Below are 11,885 nucleotides of genomic sequence, written 5' to 3' on the forward strand. Positions count from 1 at the left end.
ATAGTATTAAATACTCACTTTAAATCATTTTTCAAATCCAATAAAAATATACACCAATTAATATGGGTGCATTACTAACTTATGCACTTCATTTATTATTTTTTAAAGAGTGTGCATAGTTAAAAGTGGACAAGTAAAAGTGTACGGAGGGAGTACATAACAAACCATAGTAGTAGCAATACCAAGGTTATTAATGCAGAGGTAAGCATGATTAAAGATGAAATTACCATTGAAATCTGTCAAAGCTAAAGAATATGAAGGGTATTTTTGTAAACAAATATTTATACACCTTACCAAACGATCCAAGGGCCCCAACAAAGCCAAAACTGACTGGACGATTAGAATTAGATTATACTCCTAATTCCAAAATTCAAGATTACTTCACAAATAATAATGTTTAATTAAGTAGCCACAGGGTTGGTAACAACTAACCAGACAGGGGCCCAACAAGAAGCAAACAACAGTTGACTGGACAATTGTAATAGTAGATTATTATGTGTAGTTGAATAATGCCAACTGAAATCTATCTTCTTGTCAGAATTCACATCAATTGGCCTTCTTTATTAAATAATCTCCAGATAAGATTTGTGAACTCTGGTTCTTCCTCCATTCTCAGGTAAAAAATTACTCCTCTTTTAAAAGATTATTCTGTAAAATTACTTGAAAAAAAATCACATCTTTGGCTCAATTTTGCTATTCAATGCCTCAAATTTTAATTCTTGTAATATAAGCTCTTTGGGTTTTACTGCAGTTCATTGATGCATATTGGAATTTACTATGTTTTTGGTTTTTTTTTTTTTTTTGGGGGGGGGGGGTTTGGGGGGGGTGGGTGTTGGATTTGCTTCAGTGGATAGATGAATTTGAATGGGTCTAGCTTTTTGGGTTTTCTCCAAGTAACTTAATAAATGATATATTCATCTCCATTGTGCTTACGAGTGCTTAAATATGTAGTCTTGTAATGAAACTTCTTCTAGGTTCTTGCTATTATTAGTTTTACCAGCAGAATCATTAGAAGATTTCTGGGGTTTGGCCAAATTTTCGAGAAAATCACATCTTATGCTCAATTATGTTTTGGAATGCTCAAGTTCCAATTTTGTGATGTATCGTTTTCCGGATTTTGCTTTTGTGGATTTGTTGCAATAAAATGATGCATTTGGAAGTTCTAAGAAATTGCATCTGTAGCTAAATTATGCTTTGTAAAGCTCAAACTTCCATATGTATAATGTGAGATCTTTTTGGGTCTTCATGTTACGGGATTTTGAATTGTAATGTATTCCATCATATTGTAGTGCTGCTTATCTGAGCAATAATGGCTTCCGCGGCAATGTTGAACTCGCCTTGTAATGTTGGAGCTGTGAAGTTTGAGGTGAAAGTGAAGCCATCGCCAAATTTGTTGAGTGCACGGACTTCTATTAGGTTGAATCGGAGGAGGGTGTTGACCATAAGGGCTAGCAATGAGTCTGGTTCAGAGCCCTTACGAAAGATGGGCTTGACTGATGAGGAGTGTGAGGCTGCTGTAGTTGCCGGAAATGCGCCTGAAGCTCCCCCGGTTCCACCAAAGCCGGCTGCACCTTCTGGTACCCCTATCGTTTCTACACTGGTTAGTTTGAGACTTATCATTATTTGTAATTATGTTGATTTGCCATTTTGGAATGGTGAGGAAGTGTTTAAATGGACCATCTTTTTCATAGCTTTGGAGGACTGTTTTGATTGAGTTAGAAGGTTCTTGGCTTTGGTTATGGTGGCATATTATCTAAGCTGCTGAAAGTCATTTTCTAATCTCCGCATCAAATTGTTACCAAATTAGATTTTGACAACTCCAGGGTGTTTGAATTTTTTTAATTGAACTAACCTGATGTAAGTTGGTTGACTATGGTGCAATTACATGTATATACGTTGTTGCTGAATGAGAAGTAATTTACCAACTGTGAGAATAGCAGAAGATGTGGAGAACAAATATGATTTGATAACTTAGTTATAATGAGTATAGGCATCTAAATATATGATAATTGGCTTAGGATATAAAAAATAGATTCATCTACCGAATTGAAATGATACGACAGAAGTTTCATAGATGATAATACTGTATTGGAAGACTGGTAAACCAATGCTGATGGGTGTTATTACATTTTGAGGCTTTATATAACCTTTTCAGGATTTTTTTATAACATTTTCAAGAGTTCCAGCTACAGAATGCCTTGTAAAGGAAAGTGACCATACTTTGAGAAAATTACACCGGACTATAAATCTTGAAGTTGACTGATAAGGTCTAACAACAGCTTCTTTTAATATCTTTGACTATTCCTATCTGGACTTAGGATACAGAATGTTCAATTTGATACTTGCAAATTACACGAGACATACCTGTAGGGTGTTTCTGGTATTTTAGAAACATCACGGATCATAATTCCATTTACACAAGATGGTCAGCGATCTCTGTGATACGCTCCTCTGAATACTTGACTTTGAAGAAGGTGCACTTATTGCTTAATCCTTCAACTTCTAGTAGGCTATCAGTGGGCACCACATTTATTACTTAATATTTAATAGTGTTAACTTGTTTAGTTTGTATAAATGATAACATCTTGGTTGAATTGTCAGACTGTATTGTGAATTTTTCTTGATAATGCTTTAATATAGATTGAATACTGCATCGGAAGTTGATATGATTGATCTGCTATGTGCCTGTAGCTAATGATCATATTTTTCTTGTATAGCCAATTAATAGGCGACCACGCCGTAATCGTAGGTCGTCAGCAGTAAGAGCTGCATTCCAGGAAACAAGTATAAGCCCGGCAAATCTTGTATATCCACTATTTATTCATGAGGGTGAGTACTTGTGTGAGTTACTTCCTTCTCTGCTTATAACCTGTCATACTGTTTTTACAAATTGCACACTTGCAGGTGAAGAGGACACACCTATTGGAGCAATGCCTGGATGTTATAGGCTCGGATGGAGGCATGGTCTTGTTGAAGAGGTTGGTGAGCTATTCCTAGGATTCTTCGTCCTCTATAATGGCTTTGCATTCTTAGACCAGTTTTAGCATTTTGATTCTTTAATTCAATTCTTTTCCCCTAATTGATCTTGTTTATCCACTACTCCCCATTCTTCCAAGTTTTAGCCTGGTAAAAAATGGAGTACGTGATGCATTAGATCATGTAAATAGCAACCAAATGTGCTCTATCAAGTGTTTAATGTTTAGGATAGGTTGGAGGTGGTGACACATGATGACCACACCTGAAAGATCACCTTTTGTCTAAGGATGCACTTTTGGCCATAAGTAGCTCTCTCTCGGTTAATTTTGATATAATTGACCTTGTAGCCATGCTTTGTATTGGTTCATAGTGTGTATAATTTGATGATGATGTGCTGCATAGGTCATGTTGCTATGATTATGCTAAATCTTGACGGTGATTTCCTTTCCATTGTCCATTTGTTTTCTATTGTCTATGTTAGTATGACTAAGACCACTATCATTACAATATTGCTGCTATTAATGATAAAAGTTTTACCATAGCATTAGATTAGCAAAATAGTTCGTTGTTACTTTTCAAGTTTTTAAGTTTTATTCTTGGAGAAGGGTAGAGAGACAGGCCCATTATTCACTTGAACCATGCACCAGTGGCTCAGGGGGATTTCTCGGTTATTAAAAAAAAAATTAAGTCTTATCTTTGGGTTGGGCCGATAAATCACCTGATCTCTTAGGAAATGCGGGTACATAAACTTGGAATGTGGGTTAAATAAAGACTTTGATCCTTTATGGGCATCAGTCACTTTTGTCAGGATTATCAACGGACATGCTTGTCTTGATTCTGTTTTTACTCATATACTTGATGAAATAGTTATGTGAAATATGCAGAGCGTGCTCTTGTTTGGCAAAAATAATCAAAATAACAATGTCAAGAATTCTGCTGTCAGATTCCTCTCAGTCACTTGCTGTGTGTAATAAGGGTCCCTCCCTACTTTGATTAGGATAGGCGTGCGTGCTGGACGCGTTATTCAGTATTTTGTTTTTGATGATGACAAGGAACCCCGCAGCCGCTACCCTCGTGTGCGCACGGGTAAACCCCGCTCCCGTGTAATAGCCCGCAAACCACACAAAAGAGATAACCCGCAATAGGAAAGCCCCGTGCGACGAGCTCGACCTAGAAGGCAAATCCCCTGCTGTTGTAGGCAGGGAGTTTTGAACCTGAGACCTCCATTATGGAAGCCCCATGCTCAACCAACTGAGCCACCCTTGTGGGTTGTTATTCAGTATATATATATATATATATATATATATATATATATATATATATATATATATATATATACAGGACTTCGGTTATAGCTACCAGAACAATGTTTAAATTGATATTCAGGTCTGAATACTCATTTTCACTTTGCGGGGTTGGATAGGATGAAAAACATCTATTTTTCTTATTGAGAATGAAAGGCTGATTTATTGACTGGAAGATGATAGTTAAATACTGTTTTGGTAAAAAGGAAATGCAGGTCCTAGGTGCAGGTTTAAGTGCAAATATCAGGAAAAAGGAAAAGAGCAATAAACAGAGAAACAAAGAAACTCATACAACTACTATTACAACTACACCACGATCCCAAGCAAATTGGGGGATCAGACAAGCTACCATGTATATACCTAAAATTTGCCAATAGGTTGAGAATGTATAGGTGTGACTCTTCTAATGGACGGAATCACCTTGGAGACTAAGAAGTACTTTTGGCAATAATCGGTACTACACAATTCTTATTGTCCATGTTATTGACAGACCTCATGTATGATTTTCATGGAAACCTACATTTGCTAGAACAAAAATTAAACAAAGCACTTGGAAGATTAAATTAGTTACTGTAAATCTGTAGTAACATGACTGGGGTCTACTAAATAAAAATTGAGGTGCTAAAATCCAAATGGTGATAAATGACTAGACAATATAAGGGTTAGTAGGCTGCAATTAATTTCTGATCGGCACTTGCCGCCTCTGATTGAGAAGTAAATACCAAATGGAACTTGAAACATTTCTAGAATTTCACCGGCTTCCAGAATATGGCCATTCTTGACACTTCCTGCCATATGCTTTTAGAGGGCCTATATAAATCTTGTCAATGTTTCCATTTCAATCTTGCAGTCTGCTACACATGATTTTCTGTACCTAACAAAATATGGCTTGGTTAAAGATACACATCGTATCATATTTAGAGATTCAACTGCAATCATAGCGCCTTTGTAATACTTCTGTGCATTTTTTGAAGCAATTAGAGTTATTTGTCTTATGCAGGTCGCAAAGGCCAGGGATGTTGGTGTCAACAGCATTGTGCTCTTCCCAAAAGTTCCAGACGCTTTAAAGGTCCTTTTCTACCAGCATAAATTTCCATGTACCATCTGACTTCAGATTAAAAAATATAACTTGTTTCTTGTAACCTCAGACCTCTACAGGAGATGAAGCTTACAATGAAAATGGATTAGTGCCTCGAGCAATACGTTTGCTGAAAGACAAATATCCTGATCTTGTATGTAGATAATATTGCCTGGTTTCGTTCTATCTGTTTAAACAGCTGCATTTTGCTGTGGGAAAATTCTGATGCTTCCTCTGATGTTTGATGTTTGATAGGTTATCTACACTGATGTTGCTTTGGATCCATATTCATCTGATGGGCATGATGGCATCGTCAGAGAAGATGGTAAGACACAATTTTGCGTTCATACCAGCCTAAAGGGAAGACCTTTTATTGCTGAATTACATAAAAATTAAGTAAAAACAGCTCTAATAGATATAATACTCATGAACCCATGGAATCCTTTCTGTAAATTCTAGCTCATATAGATTGTCCTATAATTGTGTAGCTTATGTTTATTATCCTAGTTAACATTAAATAAATGCTGATGCTATGAGGTAAGTTGTCTTTCTTGGTTATGGTGATAGCATTAGTGTACTTCGGTCTTTAGCTTCTTGAGTTATTGTATGAACGAGGAAGGTGTCTTTTGAACTTGAATATTTGGATAATGATCTTTTCTTTCATCACTCTGAGTCACTATAAAGCATAGACCATCAGTAGCAAAATTCCTCTTCAACAAAAAATCATACTTTCTTGTTGAAATCATTTACATTTTTTAATCAAGTTAACGTATTTCATTCATTAACATGGCCAAAAAACTGGCCGTATACAAGGGTATACCAAAAGGTAAAGAATCTACAAAAAGAAAATCATCATTTACTTTATATAACTTTTCAGTCCATGAAACATGAAAAAACTTCATACATCTTATTTTTGTGACTCCTATTTGTAATATAATACTTGATCGCATTGTGAACTAATTTGATTCTTGATGACACTTTATGTCAATGAAGGATGTTCCCTGGATTGCAATCCGAAATACAAATGCAAGTTATATTTATCAAACAGGAATTAAAGCTACTTAAGGAACTAAAGCTGAATGTATCATAGGCTCATAGCTAATAGTTTTACTGAAAATTTGTACTTGTTTCCTGTGCTGTCAATTGTGTATCTCCTTTTCTGCATCAATGATATTTCCTTTCCAAACAAGGAATAGAATTTGACTAATTTCCTTGTTAATAGAGGTTTCGGGAAGACAACAAGTATAAAGACAAAGCACAAAAGTATTTTCCTTTACGTGGTTTCTTAAAAATGAATGACCACAAATGTACAGAATTGATGTTGACTTGTTGAATACTTAAGTTTGGTTGAGGCACGGACTATGAACTATTTTGTCAACTGTAATGGCTGCAGGAGTTATCATGAATGACGAGACTGTGCATCAGTTGTGCAAGCAGGCTGTTGCTCAGGTTATCTTCTATTTCATATGATAATGTTTCTTCACTGTGACAAGCTTCCGCTGCTCTTTCTACTCTTACATGTATACATATTTTCAGATTTACCTTAGCTGCACCTTTTTTGTGTTCTTTGAGAATAATTCTGTAGTGCTGGGCTGAGTTATTGACCTGGGAAATGTAGATGTTTTTCTTACTTTTGCAAGTAGTTTGACCTTACTGAGAAAACTACTCCCCATGTCTATTTTGCTGGATTCAGAGATTGATGGATATATCTCTAGTTGAAGAACAACTATTATTGATGGCCACCTCTCTTTCTTTTATTTTCAATTTCCTTTTCTTTACCTGCTTTTATTCTTTTTAAGACTGAACTTGATTTTAGTCATTATAACTACCAAGTATAGAAGTTTGAAATCTAAAAATGTTAATACATCCCAAGTGGGAATCAGCAATGTCATGGAGTAATGCTGGTCATGCAGGAAAAGCAGCCAGAGTGGGTGTAACAGGTTAAAGGCAGTTGGGTTTTGGGGGGGGAGGGGGGTTGTCAGAGAGAAAATTGGGGAAAAAACACATCATTCAAGGTGTGTTCGGCATGAAGGAAAATGTTTTCCATGAAAATAAGTGGGTTTGTTGCTTGTTTTCTTGTGTTCAGTAAGTAAGCAAAAAAATAGTATCCTAAAAGCATTTGTATATAATCTAAACAAATACTATGGGAATTGGAAGGTGGGGTGTCAGGTGGCGGGATGGGGGATACAGGGGTGGGGTGAAGATGAGGTATGTTGGAGGGTGGGGAGGAGACAATCAATGTGGAATGTTACTTGTGGAACTTGTTTCCCTACTTCCACTAGGGAAGTCATTTTCCCCATTTTAAAGGAACTTCTTTTCCTAGAGAAAATGTTTTCCAAAAATTTAGACCAACCGAACATGGGAAAATTGGAAAACATTCTCCATACTGAGCACACCCTTAGTTTTATTTTAAGCACATGTAGTAGTGGATGTTACTCAGGATTTATTTTTGAAACAGTATCATGTTAGTAACTTCACAGGAGAGTTTTTCCGAATACTATTCTCGGATCTTCTCTAACTACACCATTTTCTCAAAAGTGCTTTACAAAAAAGTGCTTTTGGGCAAAAGCTATTTTTTTTAGCTTCTGAAAAACTGTTTCTGCTACTCTCCAAAAGCACTTATTTTCTCCCAAAAGCTTGGCCAAACACCTCACTTTTTTAAAAATAAGCACTTATTGGAAAAAATAAGTACTTTTGGGAAAAAATAAGCATGGCCAAACAAACTATAATTTAGGCCTCGTATCTTTGGTCTTTAATTTTGGCCCTCTAGTCTTTAATTTTTGTCTTTGTTGCTCATTTAATGAATATATCCAGACTTGCTTCGCTCGGCATAGGTTCTGTAACATTTTTATCTTTGGAAAATGAACTTTTCCTCGCTTGACATAAGTAATTTAAGAATTAAGTTATGCGGCATAAGTTGTGTAGTATTTTTTTCAGATTTTGTTGAGTGTTAAAATTGTTGCCTTTTCCGGCATAACTCTTGTGGATGTGATGATATATATGTCGAAGTGAAACGCTAACTATGCCGTGCAAAATCTAAGCTTATGCCTTTTTTTTCCCAGATTATGTTGAATGTTAAAAGTTTTGTCTTGTCCGGCGTAACCTGTGGGATGTTATGATACATATGCCAAAATCTAAACGCTAACTATGCCGCCCGAAATTTAGTTTAGATCGAGCCAAAAGTATTGAAGGACAAAAATTAAAGATCACAAATTTGAGGTGGTAATGAACACTTCTAGGATTCTCAATTGCGGCTCTAATGTATACTTGTTTGTCTGCATATCCATAAGAATCTGAACCACAACTTGCAAGTTCGATATACAGCATAGATGCCCAATAGGAGCTCAAACAACAGAAAAGAACGAACTAGCTGCGAAAAAACACTGGCAGATTAACTTAACAGAAAAGCAGTAAAAACCAACAGAAAACATTGAATAAGATATTCTAAAATATGTTTGAGTTCTACATTCTTTCCAATTGATGATGCTACCGCTTGAACTTGGCTTCTTGTTGAGCATAATATGCTTTTCAAAAGCTAAGACACATATGCATCAAGTGTCCGTTTGTTTTTCCTTTGCACTTTTGATGCTAGCATGTTTTTTATTGAAAAATTTGACTAAAATGCAGTTTCCAATCTTGTTGTCTTCCTCTTATTTTACCTTAGGCCCGAGCAGGAGCAGATGTTGTCAGTCCAAGTGACATGATGGATGGTCGTGTTGGAGCAATTCGAACAGCTCTTGATGCTGAAGGGTTTCAGCATGTGTCTATCATGTCCTATACAGCAAAGTAATTGTTTGAACTCATGCGATTATTAATGCAGATATTATATATTAGTCTTGGAAATATTTAGTTGTTTGCATACTGATGCAGTATTCAATGAGGCAGTTTTCATATGTTCTGCCGTTTTCCCCTGTTATATATTGAGCAGTGTGGCTTAGATCTTCAAGCCTAAAGAGTTTAATTGCATCATATAGTAACTTTCTCATGTTATTGTTTAACATAAGCACTCATTGCCATTTTAAGATCTGGTTCCTATCACGCAAGAGAACTTGATAATCAGTCACTCTGATGGTTCCGGGCACTAGTGGTCTAATAATTTAGAATACGGAGTTCTCATTTTTTGGTTTATTTTAGTTTTTCCTTTTATGGCTTCTTTGATATTGAAAATTGAGTTTCATCTCTTTCTCGACTTATTAGCTTAAATTGTATTGCAGGTATGCAAGCTCATTTTATGGACCTTTCAGAGAGGCTTTGGATTCAAATCCACGTTTTGGAGACAAGAAAACGTATTAAACAACAAACTAAAACTAATTTTCCTTTTATGAAATATATCATTCATTTTATATTCAAATTGAGTTTACTTATGTGTAAACTTGGTTTTCACATGCAGTTATCAGATGAACCCCGCAAACTACAGAGAAGCACTAGTGGAGCTGCAAGCAGATGAATCTGAAGGAGCTGATATTCTTCTTGTTAGTATTACTTTTGTTGTTCTGCAGAAATTTGGAAATATACTATTCTTCTAAAGTTGCTTTTTTTTGTTTTCTTTAAGGTTAAACCGGGCTTGCCTTATTTGGATATTATTAGGCTTCTTCGTGATAAATCTCCTTTGCCCATTGCTGCCTATCAGGTACTAAGCTGTTCATTTAGCTTGTTTGTCATCATTCAATAATTTTATTAAATATTACTAGATGTTCAATCTTGCCCATACTTGTCGAAGCCAATGGTCCAATTGTTAGCTCTGTTAGAGCTGTAAACTTATGAACTGATGATAAAGATAAAACTATTGCCTTAAAGTCAATTTTTAATAAGAGCCCTATTTTTCTTTTTATACTTGTTGTTTATAGTGTAGTATCCTTAATAACATAAAGTCTTTTATTTTACATAATAATATTATTGCTATTATTTATACTAGTAAGGAATAATTCAAACGAATAAGATGTTAACTATGTGTTTGCAATACAATTTGTTGGATGTTGTGTATAAATATTTTTTACTAATATGATGATGTGAGTAGTCTAATTCAAAATTCTAATATATTTCTCCTATAAAAGTAGGCAATTTTTCTTTCTGTTTCTTTTATAAAAAAATATTTTACTTTTTTATTTTTCTACAAACTACAATATTGTCTAAGCGAAAATAAAATCATAAAATTGACAATTAATTTAAATATATTTGGGGCCTCAAATTTTTGAGAGCCCAAAGCAAAGGGTTCACTACCTTCCCCCTTGAGCCACCTCTACTGATGATGAAGTTGTAGGCTATTGAAGGATTTAAATGAGCTAAAACAATATTGAGGTTGCTATGCAACTTTAGAGCATTTGTCTTTGCGTTTGTACTTACGAAGAGTTACTATTCAGCATTGTCATTTAGATGAGTTGCATTAATAAGAACAAGTTCACTCAAGGTTTACGATGCTGCTGTGTGACAGATTTGAGTTCTCGAGTGTATTGACATTCATTGTTTGTGGACTAATTCACACACCAAAAGCATCATAGAGAAATTAAAGACGTCTTTCAATTGTCATGCCAATTGGCAGTTCATTAAACAAAAAATGAAACCTGTAACATGATAAATACCATATTCTTTATATAATGCCCTATGATTATCTTCTTTTATAGTTTCTGGTAGCAGAGCATCATTTATTGCCAATATCCTGGAACACTAGCGTTTGCCTTCATTTCTGTGCTTTCATCTTCTCAAGTTCTTGAGTTTCTTTCTCTACAGGTTTCAGGTGAATACTCAATGATTAAAGCAGGTGGGGTTCTGAAAATGATTGATGAAGAAAGGGTTATGATGGAATCATTGATGTGCCTTCGACGAGCTGGTGCTGACATCATTTTGACCTATTTTGCTCTGCAAGCGGGTAGATGCCTATGTGGAGAGAAGAGGTAAAAGCTAGCCAGACCATACAAGGAATTCGTGTTGGAATTCGTGTACCAAGAAGATTAGTGAGTGAACTTTGTAGATTAGTCAATGTGAGTTTTGACTCTAAAAGAAGTAGCTGAATTTCACTATGTTCTTTCTCTGTTGTCTAATTCTCTTCCTAACTCAAGCTACGAATATGTTGAGATTATTTGATGTGAGTTTGATTTAGATGGTGGGTACTCCTCTTTGTAACATTTTGTGCATTTGATAGCTCAAGATTATTTATTATTAATAAAATAATAACAGATCAGTTAATTGTTTCAACTTCCACACTTTGGCAGTAGTTATTAAATTGTTTACTCCCTAGGTTGTCAGGATGTTCAAAACCTATAACTTGATTACTAGAAGATGAGTGACTTTTGGTCCTTTCACTTAAGAAAGAGACATAATTCAACAGAAAATTAGGTATGCATATGCTTCTGTGTTTTGGCTCCTTTTTTTCTTTCTTTTATTGTTGATATGATAGACTTAACCGCAAAGGCTAGCTTAATGATGTGAGGATTGTCCAAAACCATATGAGGAGACCAAATAACCTACCACATATCAATGTGGGAACTCCCTCCCTAGAACTAGACATTTAGATTGTGAATAATACAAAA

The 11,885-nt window shown here is 35.3% G+C and overlaps 1 protein-coding gene across 2 annotated transcripts; it reads left to right on the forward strand.

The window, feature by feature from the left end:
• Positions 1–483: 483 nt before the first annotated feature.
• LOC132029903 (delta-aminolevulinic acid dehydratase, chloroplastic-like) lies at positions 484–11,550 on the forward strand. 2 transcript variants are annotated; one of them, XM_059419306.1, is made up of 13 exons: positions 484–616; positions 1,290–1,600; positions 2,718–2,829; positions 2,905–2,978; positions 5,281–5,349; positions 5,429–5,512; positions 5,614–5,683; positions 6,752–6,807; positions 9,023–9,144; positions 9,573–9,644; positions 9,749–9,830; positions 9,911–9,988; positions 11,086–11,550. In XM_059419306.1, exons 2-13 carry the CDS (start codon positions 1,310–1,312, stop codon positions 11,251–11,253), a joined length of 1,278 nt encoding a protein of 425 aa, XP_059275289.1. In that variant the 5' UTR covers positions 484–616; positions 1,290–1,309; the 3' UTR covers positions 11,254–11,550. The 2 variants fall into 2 exon arrangements, with proteins under 2 accessions (XP_059275289.1, XP_059275290.1); XM_059419307.1 differs by lacking the exon at positions 484–616 and adding an exon at positions 623–721.
• Positions 11,551–11,885: the final 335 nt, after the last annotated feature.

This window comes from Lycium ferocissimum, chromosome 9 (genome assembly GCF_029784015.1).
Source record: "Lycium ferocissimum isolate CSIRO_LF1 chromosome 9, AGI_CSIRO_Lferr_CH_V1, whole genome shotgun sequence".
In the NCBI taxonomy this organism is placed as follows: domain Eukaryota; kingdom Viridiplantae; phylum Streptophyta; class Magnoliopsida; order Solanales; family Solanaceae; genus Lycium; species Lycium ferocissimum.